The sequence below is a fragment of the Falco naumanni genome, chromosome 3 (assembly GCF_017639655.2).
Source record: "Falco naumanni isolate bFalNau1 chromosome 3, bFalNau1.pat, whole genome shotgun sequence".
In the NCBI taxonomy this organism is placed as follows: domain Eukaryota; kingdom Metazoa; phylum Chordata; class Aves; order Falconiformes; family Falconidae; genus Falco; species Falco naumanni.
In genome coordinates this window covers 64,723,963-64,743,341 of record NC_054056.1, presented here as the reverse complement: position 1 = coordinate 64,743,341, position 19,379 = coordinate 64,723,963, and the positions used below count along the sequence as shown (strand labels likewise).

The window sequence follows — 19,379 nt, the reverse complement described above, 5'->3', positions numbered from 1 at the left end:
ACGTACAAAGGTAGCAGCATTCGTCTGCCTGTGCCATAAAATGCCCACATCATTTCAGACCACGTCCACACGGCACCCGGCAGATGCGATGGTGTAATCCAGCTGGCTGAAGAGCAGCTGCATGAAGCTGTGGCAACATGGGCTTTGGGGCCTGGGCACCTAGCACAATGGTTAGTGGAGGCTGATGTTGCCACTGCGGGTACCTCAGCTAGCTGGGTAGAAACACGCTTGGGTCAGTCTGGAGGCGCAGAGTTGTCTGTTCGTTTTCTGCATGCATATTTACTGGCAAAAGGAAAAACTTCTGGTCTCATCACCTGGGTCTAGCAGGTGACTCAGGTTTGGCGTAAGAGGATGCAACTGCTGCGACTTCAGCCAGCTGGATTTCACCATCACATCTGCCAGGGCAGTGCGGACGTGGTCTGGGTTGCTGTGGCCATTTTACAGTGCAGGCAGTATATGCTGGTACCTTCATAGAAGTATAAAATCATGGCGTGGCCACCACAAAGGAGTGCTGGGAACTACAAAAAATTAGGTAAACAAAATCTTGATTAAAACAAACCCAAATTCCATAATAATTTGGACATAGTACTTGCAGTTTCAATAATTTGTTTCAAAGTGTTTTAGTTCTTAATTATTCCATGGTTTCACCAAAGTTTGGCACACAAAGAGGAGTAACTGATCATAGAGGTGTAATAATGTAACTCTTTACGAACACTGCTTTTGCATATGCATTTTGCCAGCTATGTTTTCATTTTACAAGACTCTTGATGGACAGCTTTGCTTGCCATGCTACCTTTTGTTTCTATGGTAAAGGTGCTAGAACACTGGCCAGAAGCAATCTTGCAAGCATTCGTATGGCCACGGGCCGTGAATGAGCCAATTACCTTGTACTTTTTTTAATCCAGTGCTTCACAGAGCAGCCTCATCTATCCCTGTGGCGCACTATGATATGTTAGGACTGTCAGTACAAATCTACTGTGAAGAAAAGTGCAAACATGAATTTTCAAAAGATTGCAGCACAAGGTTTGGACAGTGCATCTCAAATGTAATTCTGCCCTTAAAAAAATTTTATCTCTGACACAGTCACTTCGGGGAGATTACAGACGAAATGTAAGACACACAAAACCAAGCTCATATAAATCAACTGTTTCTGAACATATTTTTTTTTTCCTTTCTACTTGCTTCCTCTGTATTTCCAAGCCCATAACAATGTCTTTTATCCACACACTCATCCACCCCACATAATCAACACAGTTACACCTATTCAGGATCAGGTGTAGTAACTCCCTTGACAGAGTTTGCTGTGGATTTTGTGTATTGCGCAGACTGTGCTGCTTATGCAGGGCTGGATTCTTTGCTGGGTTAAAACCTGGCTCAGTGCTGGAGAGAGTCTATTACACCACCAGCTGTGCTGGAAGTTCTCCTAACCTGTGCCAGCACCAGCACTTGCTTAGAGGCTGCTTAGGACAATCCTGCCTTTCTCCAGTCCTAGTGGATGGAGTCTGTGGAAGAATTAGGCTGAGCTGCTTCTTTTTTCCCCTCTGCCTAAAAACTAGCCATCAAGAAGGTATTTCTTTGGATCTACCACATTGTGGAAATGGATCTCAGCAAGAGGTCTGTTCCTGGCCTCTAGTTTGTCCCTTTGTCAGTTACTTTTACTCTCACCAGATGAGGAGTCTAGGGACCTCCTTCTCCGTCTTGAACAACCTTAAGGCAGTTATTCTGACTTGATGTAATAATAATGAAGCACTATAATGGGGTAAAACTGATACAAAATTGCCACCTTCCAAGTATTAAGAGTTGAATTACCCAACAGACTTGCATGGCATTTTGCAACAAAAAGTAGGAAGTTTGGTGTCTTTTATCTTCGAGGAGGGGAAAGGGGGAAGAAAAAGACGAAAGAGATTAACCCTTCAGTTCTAGACCTGAGAAGAGCTTGCTCACACTTTCATACATGTAGTTTTCTGTCTGTGATCACACCTATAAGACTCTTAATTCATGGGGTTTGGGTTGTTATGGTGAAATGAAAAGAAAATTATAACAAAAATAAAATGTCAATCCTCTCTTTCCTCTGAGACTAGCCTCTCTCAAAGCTTAGAGATGTGCTCTAAGAGTAGTAGAACTCAACAAACATAACAACAGTGGTAGTGTTGGTGTAAAATAACTTATTCAGTTGTCTAGTGGCATGAGATTAATAGGAGAATATGGAAATATCCTGAGTGTGAACAAAATCAGTAATCTAGCTTCTGTGATCTAGTTATTAAAATCCACCTAAAATGACTAAGTTGACTCATTTACAATTCCTGTGGTTGCAGTGAATTTGAATTCTTTGTTGGTGACTAAACTTTTCAAAATATTTTTTTTAATATCTGGAAGACAGTCATATGAAACACATGGGTTTTTAAAAACTGCGTATTTAGCGCCATTTGAGTACATTACATTTAAGACTCAAACCATATAGCCATGAAGCTTCGTGATATAAAAGAAGTTGTCTATAATTTGTGCTGTAAAACTTCATGCTCATCAAGAACTGCAACTTCCACTGTTCTGTCCAGAGAAGGATCGTATGAAGCCCACTCCGTTTATTCCAGCAAAGTTAAGAAATGTGTCATTTAGAAGTTAATTATCTGTTGAAGTCTGAAATTGTTAAATATTTCCCAGGCTCAAGATAACACCATAGCTTTTTATGGATTTGACGTAGTCTTCAGCAGAGCAAAGCATTTACAGGGAGTATAGATATTTAGGACAACATACATAAAACTAAAGCCAGGAGAATCAAAGCTAGTTTACTTTTAAACTCAGCCCAGTTTACTTTTAACTTCTGTCTTGAGAAGAACAACTATTTGAGCAAGGACTGCAAAACTAATCCAACCACAGGAAATGTGATATGTGTATGTGGGGGAAGTAGTAGTAAGGTGAGGTGGGAGAAATTTGTTCTGGGAGAGAGCGCTTAGGGTTAAGAACTGGAGAAATAAGAAGAAAAATGCTTAATCTTGTAGGTGATTCATAGCTAACAAATTAATAGCAGAGCAGGTCAGATTCATGACAGCTTAAACTGCAAAGACGTCTATAATGATGGTAATCACTCTACTTATAATGGAAATAAAAAGTTGCAAATAATATGTTATATATGTTTTGTATCCTGATAGATGATACCATTAGGAGATTAATTTTTAGCTCCTGCTTTAACATACTCCTAACCTTCTGAAACCTTTATTTTTTCAGGCAATTTTTTTCCATGGACTTAGAGTTGAGTTTGTTTGCGTTTTTGAAGACTTCAAGCAAGAAGTACTTGGGCCATTTTTGAGCTTAGGATAGTGAAAATAAAAAGCTTTTTCCCAGGGTAAAAGAAGAATTTCTGGCATCTTAACATTTTCTGTACCCACCAAGTGGCTTCAGTGGGAAAACAGTATTTGCCACGGAAATTGTCCTTACTGAGGTATGAAGCTTTCAGCATTCCAGTGGAATTTTGTTTTGATTTGATTTCAAATCACTTTGTGAGCTTTTACCATACATTGGTCACAGGCTTTTCTTCTGCACTTTTAAAGCATAAAAGCAAAGGCAGCCTGCATTGTATACGCATTCGTGGTCGATATTGACCTGAGCCATATGGTGACCAGATATTTATCCTGTGGATTGCTATCTATCTCTGGGCTCACAGCTTCCCTCCTTTCCAGATACAGCAAAAGTTACTTTGGGAGTGTCTACACTGCACTGTTTATACAACTATGGCCTTGTCTGCTGGCAGCAAATGCATCTGTGTTTGCACTGGAGCAGACAATCCCATCCAGTTTACTTCCTCCCTGGCACCATTTTTTTTTCAGACCTGATACTTTCCATCAAACTAGCCCATTGCAAAAGTTTCAAAAGGCGGTATTTCTGTTTTGCCTATTTCTAGCTCATTCAAGAATACGCACCGAAGATTCAGATGCCCCATTTCTTATTTACCGCTCACCAGCTGCAGGCAGCGGGAGCAGTTTCTCTTGAGGGTTCCAGGGCTAGATGCAAAAAGAAGTACAATGGTGCCTGATAATCTACTGTGCTGTAGGACGAAACAGCAGCACCTGCCCTTTGTTGGGAAGCTGGAATACACTGGAATATGCAAGGTCATACGCTTGGAGCCTCACATCTTTATTAAAGGTAGTGATGTGCAGGAAAAACACATATTTATGTATGTATATGTTGCACCGTTTCAGCATCTACGGATACTTGAAAGGTACTACTTTTTTTCAGTCCATCCATGCAAAATTCTTTTTTGATCTACTGTATCCAAATTTGTTTTCTCTTGCTAGCAATTTTTATTGCCTATGTCATTTCTATGTGGTTCTATTTCTGTTCTAGTTCCTCATCTAGTTCCATCATCCTCATGCGTTTAGCCTCATCCTGGAAGAACCAAGATGTCTTTTCTCAGTGTACTAAATGATCTGACTAATATCTGTCACATTTCTTTGCTTTCTCTCGCTTATTGACAGAGCATTTTAATATGTTCAATACTCAGAGCACCCTGCACATCCAGCTAACATTCTGTAATTCCTTGCGGAGTTTTTTCAGTGAGTAGCTGAGCTCCCAGAGGAGGCGAGGGGGCTGCACTGCTGTCACAGGCAGCTTTAAATCAGCTACTTAGAGCCACCAGCACTCACCCCCTAACACAGCCTTTCTTTTTCAGATTTTGCAAACACACTGAGATCAATGTCAGTGTGACTTTGTCATGACCTGAAGTCAGTTCAGATATGTCTGCATGAGCAGCCATCATTCCTTGCCTGAAGTAGGGAGCTTCTGCAAAAGGCCTTTCCGTTGCACAGATGAGCTTTAGCAATGGTAAAATATTTTGCCCAAGGACTGAATTTGTTGACCACAGTCTTCATCTCAGAGTTTCGAGTAATACCAGCCTGCACCATGATTAACTGGCCAGGGGACTAAAGCTGAGGCAAACCTGAGGCAGTTTTGTACAGCAAACAAGGAGACAGAGCGGTGGACCAAAGGCAGGCTTAACGTGATGTGATTTAACTGCTGTAGGTTTCATGTTGACTAAATAGGAAGTTGAATGTGAAGGTTGATCATGCATTACTAACTTGGCCTAATATGGTGAACAGGATATGGTCTCATTTCTGCCTTGTGTAACTCTTCTGAAGTCAGTAGTTATACCAGAAACTCAGGTACCCTAGCCTTTTCTCTCCTTCTGAGACTGTATGCCGTTAAAGATGCACACTCAGTGACCTACAAAAACTAGATTGCCTTTGACTTTATTACAAGCTCTTTCACTTAATTTTTCTTACTTTTTTCATGAGAGGATAGGGGTAACAGTATCTGCTCAGAGAGGGCCAAGCTAATATGTGCTGAGTATTCTACTGCTCTTGTGTCCTTGCTGTTTGCTCATTTTCCGAAATGGGGTAATGCACATGAATGCTATTTACACAATAAATGCAATTACATGTACTTTTTATAATGTTATGTATGTATGGTATAATATTTTAGAAGAGGCCAACATGGTAATTCTGTTTACTGATCTTCTGTATTTAACAGGAAATTGCAGTCTCTGCCAAACAATCAGCTTTTTAGTCAGTGTCAATTTGTCTTATTTGTATCACACTAAAAGCAATAGCATTTAAACATAAAATAGGCAAGACAACATGGATATGAGGACTATGATTCACGTTTTATTATCAGTTTGCTTGTTTACTAAGCATGGACATAAGTTTACATAGAGACACTTTCAAGAATTAGAGATTACACACTTTTTAAGAGAGAAAAAATTACCTTTCAGGCTTGCATTCTTGGTCAGCTCAATGTTATCACGTCATACATATGTTGAGTAATTTCCATTTCACTCATCAAAGTTAGCTCAATTCCAAAATATGTGACACAACAAATGCAGGAAGCAGAAATGACCAGTTTTTAGTTTATTTGTAATCAGGAAGAAAAAAACAAACTAAAACATTGTGTTCAATGCACTGAATGGTTATGTAGGATGGAACTTCATATGATTTCTGAGTGGCCAATGCTAGAAATAGCAAGTTCCTAACCGCATCGGTACAAATAGTCTGGCTGAAGTTCCCAAGAATGAGCTTCAAGATCCAAGCACATAAATAACTATTTCATTACACTCTTGTGTTACAATTTTATTGTAACCCTATGATACTAGACACTTAACCCATACCTGCTTTTAAAATTAGAATTCTCCTTTTTGCTCTTTGTAGCCAAAGCCTCCCTTTTACATTTTCAAAGCAGTGCTCAGTGTTTCCTAGACAGCTGGATGAAGTACCTCCCACACAAATTCTATTTGAGACAGTCAAGCACTTTTACTGCACCACAGTCGTGAGAAAAGCCCAGTCTGACAGACGTGTTTGAAACACATAGACTTTGCACGCAGCTGAGCACGAGCACAGCAGCTCCCTCACCACAAACACTGGCAGAGGTACTCAGGGGTACTGGTCTAGCAGCAAGATCCTTCACTAGCAAATAAACATGTGAGGCTGGGCCCGTCCAGTGACCAGCTCTCACGTAGCTGTGGATTCTCCATGTTACCAAGCCAATGGGATGGTGCTTCTCTCCACTTACTGCGTTGAAGCTGGTCCACTGTGAAAAAAGTAATGCAAAGGGCAACTGAGAGTAAGACCCATGTAGCTTTGTTGCAGGGAGGCCTGGAGAGGACAGAAGAAGTTCTGCGTTTCCAAGAGTACTGTACATTTTCCGTAGACCTAGGATAAAACATATAAGCAAGCACCTGGAGCACAGCTCAGGACTTGTGTCACTACAGGGTGATCCTGCCCAATCTGTTTGGACTTCTTCCTCCTTACTCTACTACAAGCCTCATGACTTTTGCATTCTTTATAGCTAGGTGCCTCCAGTCACCCTGCTGAGGCCTGGCGTCACTCCTGTGGATGTTTTAACACCTCAACAGGTGCCCGAAAGCACTGCGAATTAGGCTCTGTATCTCTGATGATGATTTTCGCCTTGTTTAATATGAGAACTGTATGAAGCATTTTTTTCATGTTTTAGGAATTACTTGCTGCATCACACATGAAATGATCCCAAGCCTACACCCTGCGCTTGCGGAATACACGAGATGATGTTCCCTTTGGACTGTGGTTGCTGAAATGGAACATCTGCATTTCCAAAAGCGACCAAACCCTCCAAATCAAAGGGTTGTGGTAATAGCCAGCACAAACTGAGTGAAAGTAAACACGAGTGTAATGTTGTTGTAGCATGTACATACTTCTCATTAGAAAACAAAAACAAAGATGCAGGCAGCTGTGGACAAGAAAAAGCAAAATGTAGAATACCATTTATTTTTTTCTAGGAATAAAGCAAGAGAGAAAGTAGTGCATATGCTAGACTGAATAGCTCAAATGCCCTAGCACGGGGCTATAGATCATTTGTTTCTTAACCGTGACATTGAAAATAACTCATAGCACTAGTGATTCGGGTTTGCTACTGGCAACTGTTCAGTGACCAGAGATTAATGACTTGACATTCTCTACGTAATTTTTAGTGATCTTTGCAAAAACGCCATTGCCATTTCTGGAACTGTAGTGGAAGTCAAAGAACTGAACCAGTACAGCGTCCTCTGTCTGATACTATTTGAAATCATTTCCTCATTTGAGGAAATGGTCCCTGCTGCAGCCAGCGTGGAAGTTTTAAACTGAAAACACTAAGACACTGCACAGGTTACATGTGTCATGCTGCATCTCTATTCTTTCCGAGTGAGCTGCTACCTTGCATGTGGCTCTTGTCAGAAAAACTGGCACGCCCTGAGCTTCTGCTCTTGGGGAAGGTGCCCCCTCCTTCGCCGGGCACACAGGATCGCAGAGCGACTGCAGTCGGAAGGGCCCTCTGGAGGGCACCTTCTCCAGCCGCCCCAGCTCAAGGAGGGTCACCGACAGCCGGCTGCCCGGGGCCGTGTCCAGGCGGCTTGGGAGGATCTCCAAGGCTGCCGACCGCAGACACTCCCCGGGCACCCCGATCTGGGTGACCCGCAGGCACCTGTGCCCCGCCAGCAGCGAGGCCTGCGCTGCGCAACGCTCGCCCGCCTGACGGCAGGGCCGGGCCCGCGGCGGTGCGGGGCCCATCCGCGCAGCTTCCCGCAGAGGAAGGCGCGGGCAGCTCTGGGGCGCCCCCAGGGAGCCGGGGCAGGCGGGTGGCGGGCAGCGTGCCCCTCCGGCACGCCGCCCTGGCGGGAACCGCCGCCTTCCCCGGCGGGACGCCGGCCCGGGGCTGCGCACACACCCTCGCTTGCGCGCAGCGCCCGCCGGAGCCGCCGTGGGGGCCGGCAGAGGCAGCGGGTTCGGGGGCGCGTTCCACCCCTCGCAGGGCCCGGCGCCGCCGCGGGGCCGTCAGACCGGGGCCGTCAGACCGGGGCCGTCAGACCGGGGCCGTCAGACCGGGGCCGTCAGACCGGGGCCGTCACACCCGCCCCGCCGCCGCCGCCGCTTGGCGCGCGCCGCCCACTCGCTCCCGCCGCGGCGGCCCCTCCCGCCCGCTCGCCCTCTCCTTCCCGGGTCTCGCGGGCACGGCGCGCGCGCGCCCCCGCCGACCGTTGGGCGGCGGGTGAACGGGGAGGGCGGGGAGCCGCGAGAGGAGCGGCGGCCGCGCGCCCCCGCCTCGCGCATACCTCTCGCCTCCCCCCCCCCCAGCCCGGCTGCCCGGCCCGCAGCCGTTCCCTCCGCGCATGCGCCCTGCGCCGCCGCCCCGGCCGCCCCCCCCGGCTGTTCAAACAGGAAGGCGGACATGTTGGTGCCTCTCGCAGGTTTGCTCACACCCGCCGCGGCCGGACCTTACGTTCTCCCCTCCCCTTAAGCCACCTCCTTCCCTCCTCCCTCTCACGCTGCAACCTCGGGTCGGTCCTGAAGCGGTCCGGGCTGCCGTCCCGTACGCGAGGCGGAGGAGCGGGAGGGAGCGGAGCCGGCGTTGGCAGCGGCGGGAGGCAGCGAGGAGCCGCAGGCGGCCGCGCAGCGAGGAGGAGGAGAGGAGAGGAAGAAAGATGCTGTTGCCGTCGCTCCGCCGCTGAAGTGACGCGTCCCCTGCCCGCGGGGGCACTCGCAGCGGGGGCCGGGGCGGCCTCTGCGCGCAGCTGGCGGCGCAGCGCTGCCCGCCCGGCCGGCGCAGCCCAGCGGAGGGGCAGCCTCTCCCCCCGGCCCGCCCTGGGCTCCCTCGCCCTGTGCCCGCCGAAGGACCGACCCCACGGCGCTGAGACGCGGTGCTGAGAGGATTTTTCTACTTTTTTTCTCCCTTTTTTTGCCTTGGTGGTGTGTCTGCAGGCTTTTGTTTTGGTTTTGGTTGGTTGTTTTTTTTTTTTCTCCCTCCCCCGTTGTTGCTTTTTCTACCGGTTTTCCGGAAATAAAGCTGCGCTTCGGACCCTGGCACCGACCCGCCGCCGCTCCTGCAGGGCGAGGAGGAGGAACCGCTACGCTGGCTCCCAGGGCGGCTTCCCCGGCTGGGAGAATGAGGTTGCTGAGACGCTGGGGCCCGAGCAGAGGAGGGAGGGAGAGGAAACCTGCTGCGGCAGAGCTGTGAGCAGCCCCGGACGGTGCGTGCCTGCGTGGAGGAGGGGGGAGAAGCAGCCCCGTCCCCCCTGCCGCGGACCCTCCTCCGGTGTGCTCGCCCCTCGGCGGGGCAGCCCGGGGACTTGCCTCGGAGACTTCTGTGATTGAAGGGATTTTGCGGGCAGCGCTCCTCAGCCTGTGACAGGCAGTGTGGTTTCTCTTTTGTGCTCGCTCGTTCCTGTTTTTTTACTTTTTGGTTGTTTTTAACCTTACTTTGCTCTGGAATAAGGGAAACGTTTTATCTCCGGAAACATGTCGACGGGAGAAAGTTTTGAGTCCCGGTTTGAAAAAATCGACGTGACTTTAAAGGACCCCAAATCCGAAGTGAACGTGGACTGTTTGCTGGTGAGTAGGTAGCGCCGGTGGGCTCCTGGTCCCGTCTCCCCGAATTTCTTACCCTGTGGGACCAAATCTCGCACTCCTGGCTGAGTCACCGTTCTGCTTAACTCCGCATTAGCGTTTTGTTTACTCAGCGTTGAGCTGAGGGTGCGTGAACCGTGCAAGGGAGAGCGGCTTTCATGCCAAGGAGGCGCCCGCCCGGTCCTGCCTCGGACTTGTCATGTCTCTTGCTTCATGCACCTTTCTTTTCTTCCCCGACTGTCGTAAGGGGCGGTGGACACTGTGCAGAGGCATTATGCGTGAGTGCCAGCCCTGTGGGTAAGCAGAAGACTGTAAATGGCTTTGATATACCGATTCCCTCTTCAACAACTTTTTTTTTCCTTTTTGGAGTGAAGTCCTCTTGTGCAGTGGTTAAGCACTGCAGCGCTGACTTCAGCCTGTTTAGCGTAGACGTTTGGAAATGCTAACTAATGACGAGTAGAACACAGCTCTAAGATTAATATGCCCTTACAGGTGGGGAAGTAGTCATGGCAGGGGTTTAAATGCATTTTAAACTAGTTGGTGTGCTAGGCCTGGGAGAGAGGGCTGCTTGCTTATTGTTTTCCTACTTGATCATATCTCATGGTTCAATGGATCTCTCCGGTGCTGTCAGTGTTATAATTGCATCATAAGAAAAAAAGCCATAATGCTTCTTGACATAACCCCAACATCATTTGGTAGTTGCTTGACAAAACTGAATGGTATTTTAGTTCTGATTATAGAAAGTACCTCAACAAAGTGTATGCCAAATACAACCAATTTGTTTGGGATGTAGCCGAGTACTTAGATATGCCTAGAGATGCCCTTAAATAGTAGCAAATTGTTATTTGTGCTTTTGTGCTGAAGTAGAGAATTTCTTTTCTTTGTACCAAGTGATAGAAGTTCTTTAGTGTGTTTTTTGTTTTGGCTTTCTGTTGTCAGAGAGGAGAACAAGTAAATTGAATTTGTTCCTAGTATGAACTCTGACATTTGGGTTTGGGGAGGGAGGTGTGGGGGTGGAGATACCTTAATAGTAATTTTTCATCTCCTGCTGCATGTCTATTGGTGGAAAGCTCGCTGAAGCATAAGGCAGAGAGGTGAAAAGAATCCATTGAAATCTGTACAAGTTCATAATAATGTGTACTTTCTTTAGTTTATTACTGATTTGCAAGCTTCTGAGGTGTTGGCAAGTCAAACCTATATCCCAGGGTAAAAGCAGAGCCTCGTGGATGTTGCTGCACGAGGGAAAATAGCACTGCATCTTCCAATTAACTTGCTGCTTTTGATCCGGTTTAGGTATCTGTTATCTTAGTACCACAGCTAATGAGAAGAGCTCTGGTGCTTAGGGTATACTGTGTCAATTTTGGTAACTCAAGACTACTGTCAAATGCAACATTTTTACACCCAGCTTCTATTGATAGATTTCAAGAGTATAGATGCAATTGAGAGTTCAGAGGTTTACCTTAACTGTGACTTGGTTTGCTAGTATGTGCTTCAGTGCTGGCCATACTATGAGGACCTTCCTGCAGTGATCATAAGGAGGTTGCAGGTATGAAACATGCAGTTGATAGTAGCTTTACCTGTGTTCCTTCACCTTCCAATCAGTTTAAGGATTTGACCCTTTTCAGTTACCTTAATCACGATTTGGAGCCAAGCTATAGTCAGTTTGGGAATGAACTTGCTGGGATGCTTCCTGTCATGCTTGTGTAAAGTTTTAGAACTTGTGTTTACATCTCAGATCTTAAGAATGTCCTTTAAAGTGACAATTTTTTAGAAGTCTTCTGAGGTTTTTGAGCAGACCTTTGTATATTCTTTTAAAGGCAGTTTCTGATGGTGTAGTCATCAGAACTATGTTGGTTTTGGTTTTTTGGGTTTTTTTTAGCTAGCCATAGTTACCGATACTGTTCTTTGAAACTAGAACCAGTTAAAAAATGAAGTGCTGCTTCTGAAAAAATCAGCTGGGAGGTTAATTTCTTATGTTTGGTCACTATATCAATCTCTCTGCTGGCTGGACTTTTACTTTGTTTCATGTCTCTCGACCTGAGTTGGTTCTTGGCCTCTTTTGGTCCTAACGCTTTCTAAAATGTCTAAATATTTCATACCAGTTTTTACTGTGATGATTCACGCCACAAACATAATTCTTGGCTCAAGGTACTATTTATGTATCGAATTCATTGTAATCTATGTGGACGTGCTTTTAAGGAAGAAATGTTTACATGTAAGTGATCTGTACCTAAAGTATATTCTGAGATCGACATCCCATTCCCCTCCTGCAGCCTCCACTTAAAGAGGGAAACTTGTCAGTCTCTGTGCCTTGTACGCTTAAAAAGAAAATATGATGTTTTTCTGATGAGACTTCATAAAAAAAATATCCTTTTAAATCTAAACCCCTTTTTTCCTTTGAAGCTGTGAATTGATGTTACTTATTGCTTTCACTTTTTGTGAGCATAGGTATTAGTTAACAATGTGTATCAGAGTGGCAATATATGAATAACTGATACACAGACACTTCAAATTCAGCAGCTGATATTCTATACATACAGGCTTAAAATGTTGAACTTCCCTTTATATTCAAGAAACACATTTTTTTGGCTAGATGAAGAAGAGTTTCGGGAATGCTCTTGGTTTTTCTTAGGATGGTTTTATCCTCTTTTGCTTTATTTTGTGTCTATTCTGACTTTTCTTCCCCATCAATTTGTAGCACCTGTAGACTAAAAGGCGGGTGTGGAATAACCTTAAATCGGTCTTGTAACGGTTTTGGGTTTTATAAATGACATAAACTGGATTCTGTATGCTAGAAAGATTCTAAATTTCTATGGGAAGTAGTATGAGAACACTTAAGAAAAGATGGGGGAGGTGCTGATAGAAAGGAAGGCATGTTACTGTTTCAGGAAGGTGTGGGAGAAACATGTTGACAGCAGAGCAGGCGGAAAAGACATGAGGACTATATAACTTCAGTTTACATGCTGCAGGAAGGAAATTCACGAAGCTGAGGTGCAGGAGAGAGATGTGTTTGTTTTTCCTGTTTTATGTATTATAAACGGAGTAGGAAAACTGACCAAGTTGCAACTGACTAACTTTGCATGTTTCTTTGAGGCTTTCATGCACTTGATTTAGTACTAGACGGGGAAATCACAGGCTGCCTTTTTTGATGAGCCATGAGGAGGTCAAAGCCTAAGTTCTCTGTAAACAGTGTACAGCAGCATAATGCAGTGCTTTTTCTCAAAATATCAGGTACTAGGAGTCCTATAGTCCTAAAAAGGTCTAATGACACTGTGAAGGCTATGTTAGATAGGTAGTCATACTCTAGGGTGTGCAATGATCAGATACGGGCGAGTGTCGTATAGGTGCTAAGTGGAGCCAAAGGCAATGTAAGTAACTAGCTATTAACTTGAGCGTAGTGTCTCATTAATGATACTAAGCAGTGGAAAGTGGTATTGAATGAGCATACTTCTACAACAATTTTGGAATAAAACCAGGTTTCTTAGTCCTCTGTGTTTCTGACTAAATCCTTGGGGTTTATGGGCTTCCAGTTTTTGGAGTGTGGGGAGGGAGGGGTATGGAGGACATCTTGACCTGAGGCTGTCTATGCTTTTAATCTGAAAATAACTAGTAAATTTTAATTAAAATGTTTTCTTGGTGCTCTCTCTGCTCTGATAGTAACTCAGAAAGTCTTTTCATGCTTTATAAAGACACTTGAGTAACTCAGTTATTCAAGTACTTAGTCAATTACTTAATTGATTTGTAAAACATCAGACTTCTGATGGTCTTAATCTTCAAAGACACCAAATGTCTCGCTTGTTCAGCAATTGGACTTCAAATTAATTGACAACAGTAAACACTGCGTATGACAAACTTGTTTTATCTAGTCACAAGAGGTTTCATTTTCTGGTGCACAAAAAATACACAGGTATAGAGTGCAATTCATCTGTTTTTCCTAGGACTATTTCATGTTCAGCTAGATGAATTCATGTTCATCTGTTTTGCCTTAGGAAAAGGTGAGTTGGTCTCATTGTCTTAGGGGTTCTGAATCTCAGTTGTCACTAGACCTATTTTTCTATTCTGTGTAACTTGTTAGAAAGCACTTCGAAAGGCCTTGTGGCTAGGGATTTGGTAAATAATTAATAATAATAAAAAAAAAGTAACTTAAAGTGTCTTCAGAAGTTTTTATCTATCAAAATAACTGTCAAAAATCACCTTTGCTGAAACAACAGTAACTATGCTTTTAGAATCAGAATGATGCATGCTAGAGAAACTTGGTATCTGAGAAGCTTACTTGTTAATGAAGCTCACTCATAGAAAAAGCAGAGTTTGAACATTTGCAGACTGTCAGCTTCAGAATGATCTAAGTTGTGTGGAGGTAGTTCAAAGCAGGGGAAACATAATGACTGACTAAATCTCCTTTGACATGTTTCTACCATTCTTTAGATCCAAGCACAAGGTCCTGCCTGCACTTGGATTGGGGCAATCATCAGTATCGGTACAGACTGACTGGGCATTGAATGGATTGAGAGCAGCCCTGGGGAGAAGGACTCGGGGATACTTGGAGAGAATATCTGAATGTCTTTCACTTTTGATAGAGATGTTTTTACCAGTACCTGTAGTGACAGGACAAGGGGCAACAGTTTTAAAATGAAAGAGATTTAAAGGAAAAGATTTAGATTGGGCATAAGGAGAGAGTCTTTTGCTATGAGGGTATTGAGGCACTGGAGGAGGCTGCCCAGGGAGGTTGTGGATACCCCATCCCTGGTAGTGTTTAAGGTCAGGTTGGGCAGGGCTTTTGGCAACCTGATCTAGTGAAAGATGTTTTTAGCCATGGGGTTTGGAACTAGATGATCTTTTAAAGGTCCATTCCAACCCACGTGATTCTGTGATTTTGTAGATAAATCTAAAATAAGACTTCTGGCTGACCTGGAAATATAATTCTGTGTCTTCAAGTTACCATATCCAATCTTTATATGCAAAAATGTAATGGCAAGTTAATATTATAATCTCATCGCTAAGGATTATGAAACACATAGGATGTGAAATTAATGATAAAATATATAATTTGGTATGTTAATCAAAGGTAAAATGCAACTGTGAGTTGCCTTTGGAAATGCAGTAGCTAGATGGATTCTGATTACAAATTGCAGCTCTTGGAAGATCTTTTTAAGTATTATGTAAGCCTCTAGAAAGTTAACAGTAGAGAAGGCGGGACTGTCAAAATGTTAGCATTTCATTCACAGTATAGGGTAGGTTTTATACAGGAATAACACTAAATTTAGCCAGTTCTTCTGCTCATAAAAATAGAGGCTGTAGGAATGTAATTACTTATTTTCTTAGAAAAAGTTTTAATCAAGAATGATAATAGGAGGTTAATGTTAAGACACATTTCAACAAGAGGAATAAAAAAACCCAACTAAAACCATGTAGTAGACTATAAATGCTCATGTCAAGTAAAAATACTTGTAAACAATGTCCTTTTGCCTGGCAGCTGTGGAGTGTGTTAGTTTTTTGTTGGTGGTGGGAAGGAAGAGGGAAACACCTGGAATTTGTTTGTTGGACAAATTGAAAATCAACCTGTTGGTCTGTATAACTTTGAGGACAATGATAGCTTCAGGAGCCACTATTGAGAACTTAATAAATACTTAGAAGCACTGTGAGCAGATAATATTGGTAGTCTCACAGTTGCTGTTAGCAGAAATCCCTAGGACATACTAGAAATAAAAAGCTTTTCAGCTCTCTTACCATGGAATACTGAGATGTTTGTCTCAATACAGGATGTTTATCTTGAATTTGAGAGTTCCCAAACCATGTAATTAAAAACTTCTAGTTTTCTGTAGATGTTGCTTGATGCTATTTATCAAACTTCTTTGTCGTCAAGAAATGGCAGTTCCAAATGGAGATACTGAGAATCTGAACTTCCTCCTTGGAGAGCAAAATTAGAGAATGGTAAAAAAACTATTGTCTTTGCCATAATTTGTCCAGTCATTCAAGCAGCTATAAACCCAAAAGGATGACGAGACAATACTGCTAAAACTGTGAGCACTATGTAGACAACACCCAGTTACAGCTCATACAAAACAAACGCAAGTAACACAGTCTTTTAGCTTTCTCAGTAGTCTGCTGAAATACTTGAATTAACAGTGGTTGAACGAGAGCTGAAATTTGATCTTTGTGAAGGAGAAAAGTGTTTTGGAGCTGTTCTTGTCCAGTGTTTTGATCTGCTGAGGTGATTGGATTTCTCGTAGTGTCATCTCTAGTCGGCAGACTATGGAGGTCTCTGTATCCTACTCAACATCAGCAGAGTGTAGCGTGTTGTGGGTTAGCTGCCCATGTTGCTAGGGGAGAACCAGCGCAGGATTGGTACCAGCTTCTGACTGGAGCACAGGTCAAAGTCTGTTCTGATGCTTACAGTCTTGTAAAGGATTGGCTTTAACTGGAAAAATGCCACTCCCTGTCAATATTTATACAATACAAACTGTCATGAGGACAGCTCGTAATATCTCTTTATTAATAGGTCCTAATTTAAATCCAGCTGCTTATTTCTTTATTTCAGCTTCCCCACTTTCTTGTATGTGTTAGTTTTTCTGTTTCTTTTATAGAGTTGAGAAATACATGAAGGTTTGCTTGGGTTTTTTTTCAGTTGCATGGTCTGAGGTGATGCAAAGACCTGATGCTTGGAAAACTCTGTAGAAAACTACACAAACTGAGGCTTTATTTTGGATTGTAGGTTGGAATATCTAAATATATTTCTAGCTTGTGGGTGTCTGGGCTCCATAACTTATAATTGTTCCGGAAACAAAAATGGAATACGTTCTCTTTTTTTTTTCCTCCTAAAGATCTTCAAGAGTCATAATGTTCACTTAAAAATATATATATATAACTAAGAACTACTTGAATTCTAATAGTTATGTGAATAGTGAGTCTATCTTTTTTTTCTCTTACAAGCTGTATAGTATTCAGATGTGTTAAATTCTAAGGTATGAATCTATTCAGAGCAAAACTGATACATCCTGATGAAGTGTATTAGTGTTAGGTATCTACGTATAAAATGCATTAATACAAGATGGCTGTTCTCCAGTGTAGTCTACTGACTACCATGTAAATACTGTTTCTATGGAGGCTGGCCTTCTTTTTTAGCAAATAAATAATGGCCAAAAAAAGCTCTGATTACACAAAATTATGTCGTCTGGAATGCACTTCCCAAACAAGAAGAGGCCAGAAGCTTCTCCTTGCATCTGAAGTTTTCAGCTAGGAAATTTTTCCCTGTTTTGTGGTTGGGGAAGTTATAATTTTCAGAAGATGGCTAGTAGGACTTGTTTTATAGCAGTAATGGTTATTTCATATGGGAAAATGTGAAGGAAGGATGGTCAGGGCATTCATCTCATCCTGGCCACTGATAGATGATACTTATGCTTACTATTCCAAGAAGATGAAGATCTTGAGGTAAAAAAGATCTTGAGGTCCTTTATTTTATGTCTGTATTTTGGTTAGAAGCTTCTAAAGAAAACTTAAGTTTGCTGCTTTTCTATAAATCAGTTACTCTAGAAGATGATTTGGAAGTCTGCCTCTTTAATACTATGTGCACAGTGAAAGCAGTGTTTTGTTGAGTACAAGTAACCTTCATTTCACAGAATAATTGAGGCTGGAGGGGACCTCTGGAGGTCATCTTGTCTAACCCCACCCCCACTTTCGCAGGGCCACCTAGAGCAGGTTGCCCAGCTTTGGAGTATCTCAAAGGTGGTAAACTCAACAACTTCTCCGGGCAACCTGTAATCTTCCACTTCTTAGCAGTACGTTTACTTGGTAGATGCTTCCTGGCAGAGAATAAAGTTCTCTGAAACTACACAGAAAAGTCATTAGTACTCATTTTGCATTTATTTGCACAGTCCTTTAAGTGTTGTGGCCTCTTAAATTGGTCAGTAATCCTCTTTATAGCCCAAATCATTTTCTGAAAGGCATCTGCCACAGAAGACCTGAGGAACTTTCTACATTGAGGCACTTGTAGATCTTGAGATTTTAAGCATAAGGGTTTGTCTCTGAGGGCATAGTGGCTGTGAATTGATAAGCTCATTAAGTTTAATTTGTGACTGCAGTTGAAATAAATTTAGATGAAGAATTTTTCTGCTGGGGGAAAAAAAAGAATTAATGCCTTGCCATGATGTCCAATTTACACTCTAGGAGTGTCACTTCATTTTTTCATGATTCTGAACCTTGGTAACATTGTGTTTTCTATGTCTGGTGTGTACATCATTCTCCTGACAGGCAGTGAGGGAGGCTAGGTAGGACTTGCTTACTGGCAAGGGAATGTGGAAGACTTTTTGATAATGATGGGGCAGGAACCTGTCCTTGGGAGATGGGTGAAGATGAAGGAGAGACTGTGGTGGAAACTGAAGTGCAAGGTGTCAGCACAACAAGCACCATTTTCCTTGAGTATGGGTGACAGCTCAGCATGTTGATTTCACCATTGAGATCTAGGAGCACCTTTGACTGCAAGTCTGGAGTGGCTCTATGTTAAGGTACTTAAGCGGGGAGGAAGTCTCTCTAGCCAGGAGGTGGTGGAGTAGGAATGGATGGGGAAGATGCTTCAGAGAGGAGCAAGACTGAAGTGAGTATGCACTGGTTATACTTGCCCCATGCCTTTTCACAGGTGGTAGGTTGTGTAGAACAATACAAACAGGAGGTGAACCTGTAGTTGAAACTAGAGGTAATTCTGGTGCCTCACAACTCTGTCTTGATATTATGCACTGCTGTCAGTGTTAGAGGTGAAATCAATAGAATTTCCTCACAAGCCCTTGGTTATAAAATCTTATTATACCAGTGTAGTAGTATAGTAATTTCTTCTTAAAAAGTAGCTTTGATTGTAGACACACAAGGAATCCTGTCAGTATTAAGCTGAGAGAATTTATTCTCTCCTTGCAAAGAGGAAGGATTCTTCTGCCGCTTCAGTCTACCTAGCAGTTTGTTTATTGCTCTAATACAGAGGTCCTCAAACTTTTTAAACAGGGGCCGGCGCGCGGATGCAGTGGCAGGCAGTCATCTGCGGCTGCTTGGTTTCCCCCCCAACCCCCGGCGGGGGGTCTGTAATACAGGGAGCCGGATTGAGGACCCTGGGGGGCCGTATCCAGCCTGCAGGCCGTAGTTTGAGGACCCCCGCTCTAATACATCATCTGTGAGCTGCTGTCCTTCTCCTCAAACTCCAGTTACTACTAAGTTCATTGGCAATTAAACAATTGCCAGCATGCCAATGATACAGTTTGTGGTGGTCTTGGGACCACTCAAACCTGCTATTACATGCTATATATACTCTTTTGTAGAAATAGAAGGCCAAAAATGGTGCCAGCCATATGATAGACTTATTAGGACTTGAAGTTTTTGCTCTGCTAGTACTGGCAGCAATCATAGTGGCTTTTGTAACAGGGGCTATTGTTGCCAACACTAGCAGAGCAAAGATGGTGATTGAAATAACAAAATGGCCATTAAGGCCCACAGAGT

At 43.5% G+C, this 19,379-nt stretch overlaps 1 protein-coding gene across 1 annotated transcript in view; it reads left to right on the top strand.

Moving 5' to 3' along the window:
• The first annotated feature begins 9,721 nt into the window (after window positions 1–9,721).
• ROCK1 (Rho associated coiled-coil containing protein kinase 1) overlaps window positions 9,722–19,379 on the top strand; it is a 92,097-nt gene continuing 82,439 nt past the window's right edge. The window contains exon 1 of the mRNA XM_040585360.1: window positions 9,722–9,887. Within this exon, the coding sequence (XP_040441294.1) occupies window positions 9,795–9,887 (93 nt within the window). The 5' untranslated portion in view covers window positions 9,722–9,794. The remainder of the gene's footprint in view (window positions 9,888–19,379) is intronic.